General features: G+C 35.2%; 1 protein-coding gene across 4 annotated transcripts; it reads right to left on the bottom strand.

Moving 5' to 3' along the window:
- Positions 1-642: 642 nt before the first annotated feature.
- Positions 643-20,602, bottom strand: CENPQ (centromere protein Q). 4 transcript variants are annotated; one of them, XM_045543709.1, is made up of 10 exons: positions 20,513-20,602; positions 20,113-20,187; positions 13,896-14,003; positions 13,058-13,112; positions 11,928-12,048; positions 11,263-11,331; positions 9,446-9,575; positions 3,767-3,886; positions 3,552-3,629; positions 643-1,518 (listed from the first exon to the last, which is right to left on the bottom strand). In XM_045543709.1, exons 3-10 carry the CDS (start codon positions 13,995-13,997, stop codon positions 1,387-1,389), a joined length of 807 nt encoding a protein of 268 aa, XP_045399665.1. In that variant the 5' UTR covers positions 13,998-14,003; positions 20,113-20,187; positions 20,513-20,602; the 3' UTR covers positions 643-1,386. The 4 variants fall into 4 exon arrangements, with proteins under 4 accessions (XP_045399665.1, XP_045399667.1, XP_045399666.1 ...); XM_045543711.1 differs by lacking the exon at positions 13,896-14,003 and adding an exon at positions 12,596-12,708; XM_045543710.1 differs by lacking the exon at positions 20,513-20,602 and adding an exon at positions 20,342-20,480.
- Positions 20,603-20,620: the final 18 nt, after the last annotated feature.

The raw sequence follows: 20,620 nt of genomic DNA, 5'->3' as shown, positions 1-20,620 counted from the left end.
ACCAGTAAGTCATTTAGCAAAAAAACATAAAGTGAAAAATGCACATGTGCACTGTCTAGGGGATGGACACGTTTGAAGCTCTGACTCGGGGATGGGGGGGCAAGGGCAATATACATAACCTAAACTTTTGTACCCCCACAATATGCTGAAATAAGAATACAAAAATAAATAACAAATAAGGAAAAAAAAAAGAAAAAAAAGATGTATAACACAACCACATTTAAGAACGTAATCCTGTATCAAATGGCAAATTTCAAAGATGCTAAGACTGCAATTACTTTTGCACCAACCTAATAGATGTCCTGAGAGAAGCAGCAGCATGTTTAATGCAACTCCTCCCTTCTCACCAAAAGCTAATAGAAATGTCATGATTAATGTTAAGAATCAATGAGTTAGGGGTTTACTAGTCATTCTAAAAGCATGAAGCTTTAAGTTTCCAAGTGAAGGGTTTTTAAGACATTTTGTAATATCTTTTATTTTTAGTCTCTTTGCCAGGCTTCCTTTCCTAAAGACTTTCCCTCTAAAATCCATCAATCCTCCATTACCGTTATTTCTTATGGGGATATTGCTTTTGACCCTTTCACTGAGCTGCCCCAGGATCCATATAATGTGTTATCTCCCTCATTACAATGAGCATTAAAATCCAACTTGTTTAACTACAGGTGTGCTCCTGGTGGTGTTTGCCTGAAGGGTATTAACATAATTATGGCATCTTCTACATTAACTGACAAGATAACTGAAAGATAGAAAAAATAATAAAATTGCAGTTATTTTATTTTACAAGTAAAAGTATGCTTTCATGACAGCAGAAAATAAAATGTTCAACATCTATTCACTAACCAACCAAAGAAATAAAATGTTAATGTTACCTCCAAAGTTAAACATACCTGACAAATGTTAACTAGTTCACAAAAAGATTAGAGACTTAGGTGAAAAAAAGTGAAGGCCCATGAGGATTTTTCAACTTCCAGATGATCAGACAGAAAATGCAAACCATCAGTACAGAATGAGTGAGAGCAAACACTTGTGCTTTTATATACTAGGTACTGTACATAATTTACATACCACAATTCCATATTTAACCAATAAATGAGCTCCATTTAACCATTATAAACTATTAGATCATGACTTCTTGTTTCATGGTTTTAGGCAAATAATTGCAGAGACAACAATGTAAGTGTTGATTTCCTAGATTTGGCAACTGCTAAAAAGAATTTTCAGAAATCCATTAGATGCTAATGATAGATCTACAGAAGCTAATTTTAAAGTGCATATCAGGGGATACATCCTGCAGAAGCCTCAGCCTCTGTAATATCATCGTGGGTTAATAGTTTTACAAATTCATAAACATTCAATAAATATGCAACAATCTAAAAAAAAAACTCTTCAAGTGGCATCCAGTTTCTCATAAGCTTCTTCAATGAACATTAACATGTTCTTAATCTGGGATGAATTATGAAGAATATCCAAGTCCTTTAGAAGAGCATTCTGGTTTGGAATCAGCGTCAAAATTTCTTTCTGTGGGTAAGATAGTATAATCAATTTTTAACAATTTATGAAAAATGTCAAAGGTATGTTATTTAGAGAGCATGGTACCCACCACCCAACTTCAAGTACCAACCCCCAGCTTCAATAATCATCAACTATGGCCATTCTTCTTTCAAATCTATCTTTCCCTCCTCTCCCCATTCCTGCTCCTTTTTACCACTGGAGGGTGATAGATAGGAAAATTTTAAATTACTTTTTGAAAAAACATGAAGACTTTCCACTGGCTCAAACATTTACACTGTAATATGTACTGGGTCCTTTGAAGAAAGATTTATTATCAGTGTGGGGTTTACTATAAATAAGACAGTGGTATTTTCTAAGGAGTTATATGTCACTGTCAGAAGTATAAACAAAAGCAACTGTCAATATTTATTTACTGAAATGTGTCTTACAATTATGACTATACAAATCTGTAAAGATATATGTACAAGGGTGCACCCAGTATTATCTGAAATACAAAAACTTATTTATTTCCATAATATAAAAATTATATTATAAATCCATGAAATGGAATGTTATATAGCTACCAAAAAGAATGAGAGCTCCAAATGAACTGACAAGGAAAGACATTCACTACATAGTCAAACGAGAATAGTAATTTGCCAAATAGTTGATATCAGGATCCCATTTACATAAAGAAATAGGACATGATGTTTTATATGCATGCAATGCGTACTGGTGATATACAGGCATACCTTGTTTTATTGTTCTTTGGTGTATTGCCCTTCCTAGATATTGACTTTTTTACAAATCGAAGGTTTGTGGCAACCCTGCATTAAGTCTGTCAGTGGCATTTTTCCAACAGCATGTGCTCACTGCATGTCTCTGTCACATTTTAGTAATTCTCACAATATTTCAAACTTTTTCATTATTATTTTATCTGTTTTGATGATCTGTGACCAGTGATTTTTGATGTTACCATTGTAATTGTTTTAAGGTGACACGAACTGCACCCACATACTATGGCAAACTTAACTGATAAATGTGTGTGTTCTGACTACTCCACGGACTGGCTGTTTCCCCATCTCTCTCCCTCTCTTCAGGCCTCCCCATTCCCTGAGACAACAATATTGAAATGAGGCCAAGTAATTAACACTACAATGACTTCTAAGTGTTCAAGTGAAAGGAAGTTCCCACGTCTTTCACCTTAAATCAAAGCTATTAAATAGAAATGATTAAATTCAATGAGGAAGGCATGTCGAAAGCTAAGATAGGCTAAATGCTAGGCCTCTTGCACCATACAGCCAAGTTGTGAACGCAAAGGAAAAGTTTTTGAAGGAGTTTTTTTGTTTAAGAGACAGGGTCTCGCTCTGTTGCCCAGGCTAGAGTGTAGTGGCCTGATTGCAGCTCACTGTAACCTAGAATTCTTGAGCTTAAGTGATCCTGCTGCCTCAGCTGAGACTATAGGTGCATGCCACCATGCCTGGCTAATGTTTAAAAAAATTTTTTTTTTTGTGGAGACAGGATCTTGCTATGTAGCTCAGGCTTGTCTTGAACTCCTGCCCTCAAGCTATCCTCCTGCCTTGGCCTCCCAAAGTGTTGGGATTACAGGAGTGAGCCACTGCACTTGGTTGGTTTGAGGAATTGACTACAATTTTGAAAGCTCTAGTGTGGGTACAATGCTATCAAAGAACATCGCATGCCACAGAGAAATCTTCCTTGAAAGGAAGAGTCAATTGATGCAGCAAACTTCATTGTTATCTAATTTTAAGAAATTGCCACAGCCACCTCAACCAGTCAAAAAGATTATGACTCACTGAAGGCTCCAACGATCATTAGCAGTTTTTAGCAATAAAGTACTTTTAAAATTAAGGCATGAACATTGTTTATTTAGAGATAATTCTATTGCACGCTTAATGAACTATAGTATAGTATAAACATAACTTTTATATGCAATGGGAAACCAAATAATTTCAGTGACTCATTTTATTGAGTTTGGTCTAGAACCAAACTCATAATATCTTTGAGGTATGCCTGTAGTCAGTATGGTAAATAGTATTTACCTGAAGTGTGGGTGCTTTGAGACTATTCTGAGAAAGTTCTGGAAGAGACAGTACACCACTACTATCCACTTGGAGCATCTAAAGTAGAAAAGAAAACTACAGATTATTTCAAAAGGCTGATTTCTCTCATCTTATTATACTCAAAAGTTGCCTTGGCAGAATTTAAGCATTAAAAATGATACCCAAACTGCAATAACACATTTTTAAACTATTACCTGTTTTAGTGTCTTCTCTTCTTCTTCCACCTCACTTGCCAGAATTTCAATTTTGTTCTTTAGGCTCTGAATATTCCCAGTCATCGACTCTGTGGTCTCTACCATTTTATCTATTTCTTCCTGAGTCAGAAAGAAAAAATTCATATTTCAAGTTAAATACATTATTAAACCATAACATATTGTTATACATATATACTTTAAAAACACCTCATATATTAAAACACTTCTGGAAGAAACCAGTGAATTTACTTTTGTTTTTCTTTCAAAAAACAGACTTCCTGGAAAGCTGCTTTGCCAATGTGATAACATATTATAAGGAAATCTAATTTCCCTAGAATAAGGAGATACACTCCATGTACATGAACAATTCCTTAAAACTTATCAAAGCTGCTAGTATCAGAGATCCTGGAAGACCCAGTCTGAATCTAGAAGAGCCTTGGGCCAATGAGATAAATATAGAAGCTTTCCTTAAGAGCATCTAACTTCCGTACTTACTCTAAAATTTTTTCACTTATTTGAGAACATTTGAGTATCTGCTATTTTAATTTGCCAAAAGAAAGCAATGCTGGGCATAGGGCAAGGACAGTAATAATAATATTAATAAAAAAAACCCGACAGTATCCTATACTACAAGAATATATAATTTATAGGGAAAGACAAAGAGAAAATGAGAAATGAATGAAATGAGTATGGAGACATCAGGGATTTGCTGTTTGTAGGCCAAGTATAGAATTAGTTAGCTTCTAGCTTTCTAAAGGGAATTAAGTATTAAATTGCTTTCAAATCTAGGCCTAGCAACAGTCAATGATAACATTGCCTCTGGGGATTAGGAAACCAATGAATAATGCAAACATAAAATATGCAGAAGTAATAACTCTTAAGTCCTGCTCAGCAACATGGTTGATGCTATATCTAACATTATTCTCAAAATACTGAAAGCAGAATTGTTGCTGGTAACTACAGTGGTCTTCCTTAAGAAATATATCTTGGCTTCTAAATGACCACTTTTTTTAAAAAAGGGGAACCAGCAGTGGTTGGCAACTGCCCATGGGATGTTTTTGTATATCCAAGAACTATGAATGGTTTGTACATTTTTAAAGGGTGGTTAAAACCCAAAATAAAAGAATATGCAACAGAGACAAAGGCCAAAATATTTATTGTTTGGCCCTTTATAGCAAGAGTTGTGCTGATCCCTGAATACCTAAGGTTTTGGGACTGTGAGCTCCGCTCACTAGAATGTAAACTCCACAGAAGACTGTTTCGAATTTTTATTATAGAAAATTTCAGACCAGGTGCAGTGGCTCACACAGGTAATCCTAGCACTCTGGGAGGCAGAGGCAGGAGGACTGCTTGAACTCAGGAGTTTGAGACCAGCCTGAGCAACAGCAAGACCCCATCTCTACAAAAAAATGGAAAAATTAGCTGGGCATGGCATGTGCCTGTAGTCTCAGCCCCTTAGGAGGCTGAGGCAGGAGGATTGTTTGAGGATGCTGTGAGCTATCATGACACTACTGTACTCTAGCTGGGGCAACAGTGAGACTATCTCCCCCACCCCCCAAAAATACAAATATATATAACAAGATAGAATGTTATCATGAAACTTCATGTATCTATCACCCAGATTTACCTATCAACTCATGGCCATCTTGTTCCACTTCTAACTCTATTTATTTCTCCTTCCCCTATAAATCCTAGATGTCCTATCATTTCATCTATACATATTTCAGAATATAGCTCTAAAAGACTTAAAAATATATAATAATATCATTATCACATTTGAAAAAAATCTCAATATATTACTTGATATCAAATAGTGTTTACATTTCTGATTTTCTCAAGAATTGGAATTTTTTTACATTTTGTTTGAATCAGGTTCCAGATTGGTTGTGACTGGTTGATTTGTCTTTTAGGTCTCTTTTTTTCCACTCCAATATTTTTGGTTCCTTGCAATTTATTTGTGCAGATTAGATAGTTCGCTCTGTGGGATTTCCTTCCCACAGGCTGAATTTTGTGGACTGCATTCCCTGGTGAAGCTTAACCTGTTCCTCAGCTCTGCATTTTCTGTGAATTGGTTGTTGGATCTAAAAACAGAGTGTTGTCCAGTGCAAATTTAAAGTAAACCATGTTAGTTTTTTGTAACTGCTGTACCACAAACTTGGCTTAAAACAACAGAAATTTATTTGGTCACAGTTCTAGAGGGCATAAAGTCCAAAATCAAGGTGTTAGCAGGGTCACGATCCCTCTGAACCAATAGGGGAGAATGCTTTGTTATCTCTTCCAGGTTTTGGTGGTTGTCCACATTCCTTATAGCTGTATCACTCCAATTTCTGCCTTTGTCCCCACGTGGCCTTCTCTTTGTTTCTGTGCCTTCTCTTGTCTCTTACAAGAACACTTTAGGATTTGGGATCTACCCATGATAATCTGAGATAATCTCATTGTCAGATCCTTAACTCAATTATATCTGTCAAAACCCCTTTTCCAAATAAAGTCACATTCACAGGTTTCAGGGGTTAGCTAGGACATAGATTTATCCTTTTAGGGGCCACAATTCAACCTGACACAGAGGGGAATGAATAACAGCACTGAATAAAGAAAAGAGTTAAATATAATAAGGATTAAAAATTTTCGAGGCCGGGCGTGGTGGCTCACACCTGTAATCCTAGCCCTCTGGGAGGCCGAGGCGGGTGGATCGCTCGAGGTCAGGAGTTCGAGACCAGCCTGAGTGAGACCCCGTCTCTACTAAAAATAGAAATAAAATTATCTGGCCAACTAAAATATATATAGAAAAAAAAAAATTAGCCGGGCATGGTGGCGCATGCCTGTAGTCCCAGCTACTCGGGAGGCTGAGGCAGTAGGATCGCTTAAGCCCAGGAGTTTGAGGTTGCTATGAGCTAGGCTGACGCCACGGCACTCACTCTAGCCCGGGCAACAAAGTGAGAATCTGTGTCAAAAAAAAATAAATAAAAAAAAAAAAAAAAATTTTTCATTATAAGATTTATTTTGTTCCATTGCTTCGCTTATATTCTTTGGGTAATACTACTGTAACCATGCTGTATCTTCTTTGTCGAATTCTTATATTTGTGCCTTTTTCTCAATTCCTTTTAAAAATATTTTATGATTCTGCAAATTTCCTCCTTAGTTTCCATTTACCATAAGCATTATCTGGTGTGTTTATTTGCTTTAGTGTTTCTGCCTATCTAAAGGATTTTTTCTTTTATGTCTAACTCTTTCCTAAATTCTGTTACTTCATTTATTCATATTTCTAATTCCATTTATGATTTTTTCCATGTCTTCTATCATTTTTCTGAATTTCTTTCAGCTCACTTGAGAAATTAGGTTAATGTTCATCTGTTTTGTGCACATGTCTTCTTGGCATGCTTTGGTTGTATACAGGAATGTTATTTTTGGTTCTTATTCTCATATTTTCTTATGCTAACTCAGATATTGATTTTTTTTGTATTTCAGAATATTACAAGGGTACACAGGTTTTGGTTACATAATTTGCTTTTGTACAGTTTGACTCACAGTTATAAGTGTGCCCTTCACTCAGTGTGCATTGTACCCATTAGGTATGAATTTCCCTATTCCCTCCTATCTCCTTCCACCCATTTGATTTCTGTTCAGTTTTACTTCCATATGTACACTTAAGTGTTGGATCGATTAGTTCCAATTTAGTACTGAGTACATGTGGTGTTTGTTTTTCCATTCTTGCAATACTTGGCTCCATTTTTATGATAAGATCAAGGGAGATTAACAAACTATGCTTCAGCAGTTCTAATGCTGTCTTTCCCCAGAATCTTTCAGAGACTTTGATCACCATCACCTTTCCCTAGCACCATTGCTGAGTGAGAGGGCAATGAAAATGTTGTTGAATGAATAAAACTTCTGTTACTACTATAGGTTTTGGGAAATCACCACCAACCATAACTCTAGGGTGCAGTGGAAAAAAATCAGTGATTCTAAGTAAGGCACAGAGAAGAAAATTAACAGATACAGACAGAGTTTACAAATTGCTAGTTCAAAGATCCTTTTACACCGGTGAAAACTTTCCAGCTCAAAATGCCAATGGTGCTTCCATTGAGTAACTGTCTACCAAGAGAACAACAGACTGTCTTTGTGCTTCTGTCTCATGGAGGTCCAATTTTAGTTGTAAGCTAGAAATGCTTCCCAGTATTACCAAAAATAAAATAAAATAAAATAAATCACACTGTCATTTACTATTTTAGAATACCTTTAACTGATTTGTAGAAATATTAAATGTTAAAAAAATTCACCATTATTATATTTTAAAGCCTTTAAAAATAACTTATATTAATGTCATCTAAGTGTCTAATAAGTTGTGAAGCTAGTGCCAATACTGAAAAGACTCCCTGAAAAAGTATAACATGGAGATGGAAATTAAATACAATATCATACTATGAATAAAGTGAGGCAACCACCAAAAAATACCACCCTATTAATTTGCAAGATATGAAGATTTGTTGTTCAGAAGCCTATCCCTTCAAATTTATTCTCAATCCTATGGAAAAATTGGAATTATTTGTGAATTTCGAATTATTAGAAAATTTGGGACTATATTCCATATAGAAACTACTACTACCCTGTACTTACTAAATTGCTAATAAAAACCTAAGCACCACACCTACAATCTACTTTAAAATGTCTAAAGGATATATGGTCCAATCTGTTTTAGTTTTTATAATTATTTAACTAATACACTCAAGTTTGCTTTTCTTAATTATTCAGATATCTACTAATTAAAAGCTTGAAGTTCTAGCCTGAACAAGAGTGAGACCCCACCTCTACTAAAAATAGAAAAAAAATTAGCCAGACAACTAAAAATAGAAAAAATTAGCCAAGTGTGGTGGCATGTGCCTGTAGTCCCAGCTACTCAGGAGGCTGAGGCAGGAGAATTGCTTGAGCCAAGGAGTCTGAGGTTGCTATGAGCTAGGCTGATACCATGGCACGCTAGCCCAGGTAACAGAGCAAGACTCTGTCTCAAAGAAAAAGGCTTAAGTTAATCCTGACAGCTAATGTTATCTCCCATTATCTTCCATAGTACGCAATATATTAATAACATAATGATCAAGAATCATACTCTAAAGTTAGACTGACAAGGTTTGTATCTCAATTTTAAGCAATGTTTTGTCTAAGGCTTTGTTAGGAATAGCAATATGTCTTTTTTTTCACATTTGTAAAATGAGAATAATTTAGGTCAAACTCTCTAAGTCACAGTGAGAATTAACGGATATAACTATAAAGTACTTAGAATGGTACCTGGAACGTGGAAAGTCCCCAATACACGTTAACTATAATGATGATGATTGAGTCTTCTTGCCACTCAGAGGACAGGAAAATTAATGTGTTCTGAAATTCCATAACATTTAGTGACAAGTTCCTATACCTTGATAATTAAAAACACTAACAGTTCAGTTAAAGTCTAATGAAACAAATAGGGCTGCTAACTTAACCACAAATGTATTAGAAATACTGCAGAGGCCCAAAGTTCAGACAAAGTTTTTGCTTTGATTAAAAAAAAAGTAATAATTTAATGAAAAACCTGGTCCAAGATCCAGTATTTATTACTGGAAGAATGTCATGATAATTTAAAAAACTTTTTGGTCTCTTCTTCTTTCCACTAACTCTCTAAACAATGGATTCCCTGTTCAAATTTCATACCTGTAGTAATTCCAGACTTTCCTCATTGGCTCTGTCCCGTGCCCTTTCCATATTCAGTAGACTGGACACATTGGCTAAATCTTTCAGCTTTTCAGGAGGGACTTTCAGGGTTTCATACAGTTGTAGCAATCTTAAGGATAGAATAAAAACATGATTGTTTTGTTTATTTTTGAGTACCATTAGTGTTATTTATTTTGAGATAGTTCTCATTTTTTTTTCCCCCATATGCCTAAGGGTACAACATTCTTTTACTAACAGTGGCTAACTACGGCAGGAGGTCCCTTTCCCCCAACAAAAGCCTAATAAATCATCATTTAACCTTCCAATTTATTAAGATTTGCCTCAAATTATGGGGCACTGAGGTTGCTTTATAACAGAACAGTTCCTATTTTATACATTTACCAGTTATTAATACACGTTTCAAAATAAAAACTTCTTTGCATCATTTACATGTTTCCTAGGCTATTGCAGTACATATGTCTATCACTTAATGTGAATTGTTGTTGGGTAAGAGATAGAACACTAGTCTAGAAGTCTTAAGTATAACCCTGAGTTGTTATGTTAGACAATATCACCGATAAAAGGGAAGTTTTACATTAATTACTCTAAATGATTTTAAAGAAAACTGAGTTCCATAGAGTTTAAGGCAAATAAAACACTAAGAGTTAAGTGCTTTGCTCTAAAGTACTATTAACATGAATGGTATTTAATATTAAAGTTAAAAAATTCTCCTACAAATTTGGGTTGATTAGATCACCAGTAGAAACAGATCTACCTTTTCTACCTTTACATCCAGCAGAAAGCAAGATAGCTTTCTTTCTCAGATTTGATTTTTGAATTCTGTGAGGAAAAAAAATCAAGGAAGAAAAGCTAAATTTGGTTCCTTCTACCTAAAAGCAGCATCTTTGGCTTCTAAAAAGTTCTACTACTTAAGATTTGAAGGAATATGAACAAGAGTGGAACCCACGATCCCACTTCTGGGTTCTTATTAAAAACCTTAATTTTAAGGTTTAAGAAAAAGGTAGGCAGCATAAACTGCACAAATCATAATTATTCTCATTAAACTGTTGAGACAAACTACAGTTATCCTGAAAATCATCATTGGACTATCACAATTAAGCAAAACCAACCTGTCTATATAAGTCTTCCTAAGAGGGATAAGTTTTTTTTTAACTAAAATAAAAATTTTATTTATGAAGTATCTTCTAAATGTTTATTAAACCAATTGTGTAGAAGGTTCATTTGCTGTGTTGAAACTGAGATGCAGAGCATTCTTTTCTGAAAAAGTATAAATACTACAGAAAAGTAATGCCTGAAAATCATGGGCAGTGATTTAAGAACCCTTGAAAAGAAACCTCCATTGGTGATTTACCACAAGATGAAGAACACTAATATCTTGGAAAATTATACTTGTGGCTTGTACAAATAATGTAAGACAATATGAAGTAAAGTTAAAAACACAGCAACAGGATAAATATCAGATACAAGTAGTAAACTGTTAACTTCAAATCATTAAAAATGAAGATGAAGGGAGTTAAAACTGACAAAGCATTTTTCAAATCCCGATACAGAAGAGTAAACGGTGGAAATGGGTATTTTGTGATTTTCAGAGTTTTTTGTTTTTTTTTTTTTTACAAATTCTCTGACACTTATTTCAGAAATGCATGCAGCAGCAGTTAGGAAAGAAAAAAAATACATATTTCCAAATTGCTCATCTTAAAAAACTGATCTCACAAGTGTCTGCTTTGGCAACATAGGAAGAAGACAGATTTTTAAAAATTATGTTTTAATCATTTCAAATAGCATAACTATAATACCTTTTCTTCAGGAAGTTGAGATGATACTGTATTTCTTCTTTTTCTTTAACATTTTTACTTAAAATTGTTCTTGAAAAGAGAAAAAGATTGAATAAATAGCAGTCTGAAACACAAATAATATAATCTGTGTATTTTTTCTCTCTGATTTCTCTCAAGTGTTTCTACTCACTAGCCAGGCAGAATCAATCACTTTTCCTTTCATATTAAAGCATTTTAAGCAAAGATACAATGAAAACTGATTTTTTTTAAAACCGCATGTATTATAATTTATATGCCCGGCTCTTCAGATGGAGTTCAGCTCCATGATGGCAGAATTCTGTCTAATTCTCTTTGTGTCTTCTCCACCATGGCAGCTTCTACATAAAGTGTCCTTTTGAACTAACTTCTTCCTAAAGAATTCCTATTGACAGAATAAATTAAAATTTTATAGATAGCAGGTGGGGCTACATAGACTTGCTTTTTATTTCACTGATAGAATCTCAAGTGTTTAAAGTTAACAAAGATTTTTTTGCTAAAGGCTAATGCCACCATAAGACATTAAATATAATTCTTCTGAAATAGAAAAATACTCTATCACTTAAATAGTAATACTTAGAAGGACAATGTCCATAGGAAACACATTAAGTAGAAACCAAAAGAATGAAATGAAAAAATTTTATACTCACATTATTGCTGATTCCATTATAGTTTGCAAATGGTCTCTGCTACTCTTTGAAAGAGGTTGCCAGGTTTTTCTCTTGTTGGATGCTATCTTTATCTGTTTTACATTAGTATGCTTTGTTTGTCCTGTCATTGATAACAGAAAAGACTATGATCAATCCAGAAGTTTGCATATTTTTACTTAAAAAGTGATTTTTTTAAATCTAAAAGTTTATGGAAATTATGAGAACAAAATATTATAGAACTGTATAAACTGTTCAATTTACTTTTTATTATACAGCCATAATATGCTACCTGTTGAATATGAACATATCTATTGTTACCAAAATACTAGGTGGATATTGCAATATAAACCCCAAATAAGTAATTTAAAATGAAGAACCAAGATATAATTACTCAAAGTTTGGTTCTCAGAAATGACCTGAGCTCTTTAAAAACATTACTGAGAAGATCAGAGAACTATTTCTACCAAATGTTGGGTGGCAACTGGAACCAAATAGACTAATCAAGCCACAAACAGATTCAGTGTTAACTATGTTGTTGGTCCTGTTCTACTTATAAGGGCTACACAAAGGAGATATAGTATTGGCTCTCATGACGATCAGTTTTGGAGAGAAGAAATATTAAACAAATTACAGGTGTACAATGGAAGTATAAAACTAGAAGACCTAACCTGGTCTTAGGTGAGGAGAGGTAGAGAATCCTTCCATGAAGAAGTGATGTTTAAGCAAAGACGACTACTCCAAACTAATTTACTCCGAACAAACTTAGTGGTTCCAAACTAATCTATATAGAACAGAAAGCATATTTGTCTTGAAGAGAAATCAGTAAGGTTTGTCTTTATATCATAGATCATTAACAATTTAGACTATGGGCCACTTTGATTTTTTCTAGCTCCTATCAACTTAGTGGCATAGAAGCCTCCACAGTATTTTGCCACAGGTGTTAAGCAAAATTTCAGTTGACCAAAATAACTGACTAACCAGGGCCATCTATTTTTGCAAAAATGCAAATGTAGCTGTTTATTACTATCTTTCGCTTTTGTAGAACTCATAAACAAGATGCTGAAAAATTTTTCATAAATACAGATAGCTTGAGAAAGCAGCAGGTTAATAAGATAATAAAAAAGAAATACCTTCAGAAGACAGATGCTTTGGATGATTTTTCTTTCTTTTTGCTATGTTTCTAACCTAGAGGGAGAAACACATGCAAACACACACAGAATAAAACATGAGATAAAAAGACACTGCTTTTATAATAGATTCATCATGTATGTTGAAGAGCATTCATATAACTTCTGGTAGGTTGAACAATGTATATTGTGACTTCTACAAAAGAAAGGTGTGTATTTATCACAGGCAGAGGATATAATAAATCAATTCTTGGACAATGGCGATAATAATTAAATTTTATAAAGTGTCAAAGAATGTTTTAAATAAATCATTACTCATTTTGCCTGTGAAATAGTGTTACATACTTTACCTGCAAAACAAATATAAGCATTATCTAATGAACAGGTTAAACAAAAAAAAATTTTGATTAATTCATTTATTCTAAGACAGGGGCAAAGTTATGGTAGGAAGAAGCTAATTCCTTCCAAACTATTTGTTCTATATTTTAATAAAAATCTCCTTCATGAAATGACAGATTCTCTTGTTTTTTAACATTTAAATGCTATAAGAATTTGTGCACTTTATTCCTAATCCTCCCATTTAAACACCTTAGCAATGCCCCATGACTCTCTAGAGCCTTCTCAAAGAAGTCCATGGTCAATACTTATTTTTAGAAATTGAAGTAAATAGTACTTTTTATCTGAGAATTTTACAAATTATGCTGCAAAAACTCCCATACAATGATATGAATTGGTATAATTTGTGGTAAAACTGAGCCTTAGTCTTCATTTACTCTTTTCATAAAATAGATGATATTTCTAATCAAAGAGTTCTAAATGATAAACTTGGTATTTTCATTACCTTTTTCTCTGACAACTCTACTTCCTCATCATCAGTTTTTCTTTTTGAATTTCTTTTTAACTGTTGAGACTTTTTCTTGGAACCATTTGCTTTATCAGGCATCTTGATCTAAATAGAACAATTAAAGAAAAACTCCATAAAGACAAAAAGAACACAGAAAAATGCTAAAGCTTTGCGCAATATTTTCTTAAAAAAACTCCTTGTAAATGTTCCAAATTCTCCTTTTAAGAAAAAAATCATAACAAAAGTTTGGGGATAGTATTGTGTATTTTTTAAACATTTACTTAAAACAAGTAACTTTGGCTCTCATCAGAATAAGGATATCTAATTCAATTTCATTCCTAGAAATTATTTCCATTTGTATGGCTTTAAAAAATCATTTAAAAATGCTTTTGCATCTCTTACTTTATATATATTCCCTTGTATAATAAAATTATTTCCATGTTTAAATCCAAGAAAATGGAAATATAAAGTGGTCACAGATGATGTCAGCCTGAACGATAATATCCAGGTCTTCTCATTTTAATTAACAGATTTACCATTACTCAATTTTTGCCAAAGATAGGAGGAGATAATTTTTAGGATTATACCACCAATCTATGTTGTGGAAATTCAGTGATAGTCTGCCACTCATAAGGATTTAAGCTGTAACCCTATCTGTGCTATGTGCATTTTAATAAGAGTACAGAAGGATACTGATTACTTTCTCCTCCTACAAATTACAAAACAGACATGGGAACACAAAAAAATGCTAAAGCTTTGCACAACATTATTAAAAAAAAGTCCTTATAAATGTTCCAAATTCTCCTTGGGAATGTCAATGAGAAAATTTAGAATAGCTCCTTTTCCCTCTCTAATAGCCCTTTATTACCAAACTCATTTCTGATAACAGGAACAAGGAATGGGTTAGTTATTCTCACATTAGACCACCTAACTTAGAAGTTAGGTACAATACACAAGGAAACATGTATATACACATAACACATATATACATATATATGTGCATGCATGTATATTTTTCTAGGCCTGTATAGCTAGATCTATATATTAGTTATCATTCTTTTTCTAAAAATTCCAAATTAATTGTATTAATACAGTTAATTACAAAAGCAGATTTAGAGACAGGCAATAAAGGGATACTCTGGATAAATCTATTCCCTCAAATTTTAAAAGCTTCAAGCTTTCTTTTTTTTCATTTAAGTCTGAAAACAATAGTTACAAAGAATTAACTGAAAGATCACAACCTACGTTTAGCAACTACATGTCAGATCAATTATAAAAAGGAGTAGAAGGCAAAATATCACTTTACTCTGATTTTGAACAATGCTGTACCTTACTTTAAATCCAGTCTCTATCCTCTGTTCCATTTCTAAAATGCCTAATTCCATTCTCAATTTAACATCCATGCCCCTACACTTCCCCTACTTAAAAATCCATCCACATGCGGGAGTTTCACTTGTGGATCTCTGTTGGAAAGGCTGACATGTGCAGCAGGTTGTTCACTGAACAAGAGCATCCAGGTGAGGGGCAAGTGACAGCTGAGATTTTTAGATTAAAAATGGTACAAATTCTTTTCCCCTAGTGTTTCATGAGAAATAGGGTCTATGTACCCTTGTCTTAAATCTTGGCAGACTCTGCAGCTGTGTGAGCAGAAGAATACGGTAAAAGTGATTCTGTTCCATCTTACACATGAAGAGACTGGAAGCTTCACCTTCGTCTTGTTTGGAATGCAGCCACCATCATATGAGGAAGGCCAACATGGAGAGGAACTGAAACCCCACGCAAAAGTCCTAGCTGAGCTTCCAGCCATCAGTCAGCACCAACTTACCAGCTTGGTGCATGTACCTGAGCTCACACTGCATGGACAAGACATGAGCCAGCCCTGCTAAGTTCCTTCCAATACCAAATTTTGGAACACATAATTGATTAAAAAACCCACCCAATACCTATCCGTATAACATCCAAGCTCTTTACCATGCCATTTATCGTCCTTAACAATCTAACCCTGCCTAGCTTTTCATAATTCTCTCCTCCTACTACTCCTTAATCAAATCTCCCTCTCTAGCTAGATTTGATGATTTCTTGAACACACTTTGAGTAATTCTGCCTCCATGAACATACTGTATCCTCTACCTAAGCTGCTCTCTCCTACCCTCTGTTGAGGGTATTTGCCTACCCTTTTAGGTGAGCCACCTCCTTCCCAAAGCCTTCCTAACCACTCCACTTCATTTCTCTTTAAAGGTTTGCAGGTTCTATGGTCTCTCTCATTTGGCACTTATAGTTTGGTTTTAATTATTTTTTCTTGATGTTCTTTATTCATTAACATGTAATTCGGTGCTCTCCAAATTGGTTCACAAAACTGGCATAATCCTTTTATGTACATAATTTCAGAGTAATCACTTAGAAACTTTTATAGCAATTGGACAGAGTAATTTTATGTATGTTGAATCTAACCATAAAATAATTAGTCCTTGTCATTTTGAATCTCATTTTTAGTAATTAAGATTTTTAAAAAATACTTTGTCAGAGCAGTTTTGGGTTTGCAGTAAAACTAAGCAGAAACTACAGTCTCCATATATCCCCTGTCCCTCCCCATCCCCTGCAAGCTCCCCCACTATCAACATCCCACACCAAAGTAGAACATTTGCCATAACAGATGTTATGTATCAAGTACATTGATACATCAAATCACCCCCAAATCCACTGTTTACATTAGGGTTTACTCCTGGTGTTGTACATTCTATGACTAATTCACTTTTGACTAATAATTTATTTTTAATTGCATTTTACATAAGTATCAGTTATGACTGATTAGAAATAAAGAACAAAACAAAATTGGTCCCTTATCACAGTTTGAGAAGTACTATCTTCACTGATACGTACTTGAGGCAACAGATCATAGTGCAAAAAGTTTCTCAACCACAGCACTATTTCGGGTAGGATAATTTTTTGTTGTGGGAAGCTGTCCTAAGCACTGTAGGATGTTCAGCAGCATTCCTGGTGTCTACCCACCAGATATCAGAATCCCTCCAGCTCTCACACCCAGTAGTACCAACCAAAATTGTCTCCAGACAATATCAAATGTCCCCTGGGGCAAAACTGCCCCAGGTTGAGAACCACTGCCATAATGGTTAAGAGTAGTCCAAGGATGAAGATAAACTGTCCAAACTCTAAATCCTGGCTCTGCCACTTAATTAGCTGTAAACACTTGGGCAAGCCAATGAACTCAGTTTCCCCAATGGTAAAATGAATTAATAAAAGTACATATATCAAAGGCTTTTGCAAAGTTAAAACGATTTAGTACAGAATATATAATGTGCCTAGAATAGGACTGGGCACATAGTAAGAACTCAGTGAACAAAAAAGCCACTATTTCTATCACTGTTGGGCTAGTTGCACTGTATATAAAAACAAATAGAAATTTTGTTCTGTTCTTAGATCCACAGGAAACTATAGCCTAGTGGTAGTGGATAGGTATAGACAGATACGAAAACAATTACCATATATACTGCAGTAAATGCTATGAAAGGGACAAGTGAGTGAATAACTACCACACATTGGTATGTGTGTATATGTGGGAATGTACAGGCACATCTCGTTTTATTGTACTGCACTTTATTGTATTTCACAGACATTGCATATTTTATAAAGTGAAGGTCTGTGGTAACCCTGGGTGGAACAATTCTACGGATGGCATTTTTCCTACAGCATGTGGTCACTTCCTGTCTCTGTGCCACATTTTGATAATTCTTCCAATATTTCAAACTTTTTCATTATTATTGTTATCTGTTATGGTGATCTGTGAGCAGTGATCTTTGACGTTATTATTCCAATTGTTTTAGCACCACAAACCACACCCATAGGGTAAACATAATCGAGATACATGTTGCATGTATTCTGACTGCTCCACCAACCAGTTGTTCCCCATCTCTCGCCCTCTCCTCAGCCTCCCTATTCCCTAAGATACAATAATATTAAAATTAGGCCAATTAATAACCATACACTGGCCTCTAAGTGTTCAAGTGAAAGGAAGGGTGCCATGTCTTTCACTTTAAATCAAAAGCTAGAAATCATTAAGCTCAGTGTGGAAGGCATGTTGAAAGCAGAGACAGGTTGAAAGATAGGCCTCTTGTGCCAAACAGCCAAGTTATGAATACAAAGAAAAGGTTCTTGAAAGAAATTTAAAGTGCTACTCCGGTGAACACATGAATGATAAGAAAGCAAACAGCCTTATTGCTGATATGGAGAAAGTTTGATCTGGATAGAAGATCAAACAAGCCACAACATTACCTTAGCCAAAGCCTAATTCACAGCAAGGCCCTAACTCTCTTTAATTCTATTAAGGCTGAGAGAAGTGAGGAAACTGCAAAAGAAATGTTTCCAGTTAGCAGATGGTTCATGAAGTATAAGGAAAGATGCCATCTCTGTAACATAAAAATACAAGGTGAAGTGGCAAATGCTAACGTAGAAGCTCCAGCTAGTTATGCAGAAGATCTAGCTGACATCATTGATGAAGGTGGCTACATTAAATATAAGACTTTTAATGTAGACAAAACAATCTTTTCTTGGAAGAAAATGCCAGCTAGGACTTTCATCACTAGAGAGAAGTCAATGCCTACTTCAAAGCTTCAAAAAACAGACTGACTCTCTTGTTAGAGGCCAATGCAGCTGGAGACTTTAAGTTGAAGCCAATGCTCATTAATCATTCTGGAAATCTTAGGACCCTTAATTCTACTAAATCTACTTTGTCTGTATTCTGTAAACAGAACAATAAAAGCTGGATAACAAGCATATCTACTTATAACATGGTTTACTGACTACTTTAAGCCCACTGTTGAGACTGACTGCTCAGAAAAAAGATTCCTTTCAAAATATTACTGCTCATTGACAAGGCACTTGGTCACCTAAGAGCTGGGATGGAGACATACAAGGAGATGGTTGTTGTTTGCATGCCTGCTAACTCAGTATCTATTTTGCAGCCCATGAATTACAGCCGTTTTGACTTTCAAGTCTTATTACTTAAGAAATATATTTGTAAGGCTATAGCTATACTAGATAGTGATTCCTCTGATGCATTTGGGAAAATTAAATTGAAAATCTCTGAAAAAGATGTGCCATTCTAGATGTCATTAAGAACTTTGTGATTCACGGGAGAAGGTCAAAAGGAATTTGGAATTAGTTGATTCCATGCCTCACAGATGACTTTGAGGAGTTCAAGACTTTAGCGGAGGAAGTAAATGCAGATGTGGTGGAAACAGCAAGAGAACTAGAATTAGAATTAGAGCCTGAAGATGTAATGGAATTGCTATTATCTCATGATAAAACTTGAGTAGATGAAGAATTGCTTCTTATGGATGAGCAAAGAAAGTGGTTCTATGAGATGCAATATACTCTGGTGAAGATGCTGTGAACATTGTTGAAATGAAGACAAAGAATTTAGGGTATTCCACAAATTATTTGATAAAGCAACAGCAAGGTTTGAGAGGACTGACTCCAACTTTGAAAGAAGTTTTACTGTGGGTAAAATTCTATCAAAGAGCATTGTATGCTAAGAAATCTTTTGTGAAAGAGTCAAGAAATGCAGCAAATTCACTATTGTCTTATTTTAAGAAATTACCACACCCACCCAAACCTTAGCAACCACCACCTTTAGGCAGCAGGCATCAACATCGAGGCAAGACCCTCCACTAGCAAAAAGATTATGACTGTCTGAAGGCTCAGATGATCATTAGCATTTTTTAGCAACAATGTATTTTAAAATTAAGGTATATACAATGTTTTTCTTAGACAATGCTATTGTACACTTAGTAGACTACAGTATAGCGTAAACATCACTTTTATGCATTGGGAAGCCAAAAAAAATTTGTGTGACTCCCCTTATTATAATATTCGCTTTATTGCAGTGATCTGGAACCAGTCCTGCAACATCTCTGAGACATGCTTGGACAGTTATTCAGAGGAAAAAGTATTATGTGAATTACATTTTGAAACATTTAGCCAGAAGGAAGGGAAATGAAGCATTCAGAAGAAAATAGCAAAACCCGGATGACAGGACAGTTCAAAAGAAACTGGTGTGTTCCCGGGATAGGAAAAGTTCAGCGAAGCTTTTAATCAGTATGGAAGGAGTGAAAAGAAATAAGGCTGAAACGGTAGTTGGTGGCCATGCTATATACTGTAACAAAGAGGAAGACATCCTAGGTTGCCCTGTTATCCTTACCAGCTTGTTGAAACTCGTGGAAATCAAGTATCTCAATCTAGGCCTCTACGTGGACAGAAGAGGTGAGCATAACATCTGGCAAAACAGAAACAGAAAAAGACATTAATCTCTAAGGCTGCATTTCGCTGCACTACGGCAGCGGGAAAGATTCAGAAATGGGGACAAGGATGACACGGGGGAAGTAGGGAGGAACTAGTACGGCTTCACTCCCTCCTCGCGTATCAATTACCTCAATCCGCGACCCCAAATGGCAGACCTTCCAGAACATCGGGCACCTCCCATTGAAAAATCCCCTCACGCTCCTCAAATACAAACGGCAGAGTTGGCCACCAATGCGTCGGCCACAAAGCTCAGCCCTTAACCTGGATCCCCCAGCGGGTTAAGCGATTTCACAACTCACCGCAGGATCCCCTCGAACCCTTCGGGGAGTCGCGCTCAGACTGTTTCGCGCCCAAACAGCCGAAAGCGGAATTGGACCGGAAGTGGGCGGGACGAGAGCGGAAACGCC

This window comes from Lemur catta, chromosome 2 (assembly GCF_020740605.2).
Source record: "Lemur catta isolate mLemCat1 chromosome 2, mLemCat1.pri, whole genome shotgun sequence".
NCBI classification, from domain to species: Eukaryota; Metazoa; Chordata; class Mammalia; order Primates; family Lemuridae; genus Lemur; species Lemur catta.
Note: the sequence above shows the minus strand (reverse complement) of the source record. Positions and strands in the feature narration are given on the sequence as shown.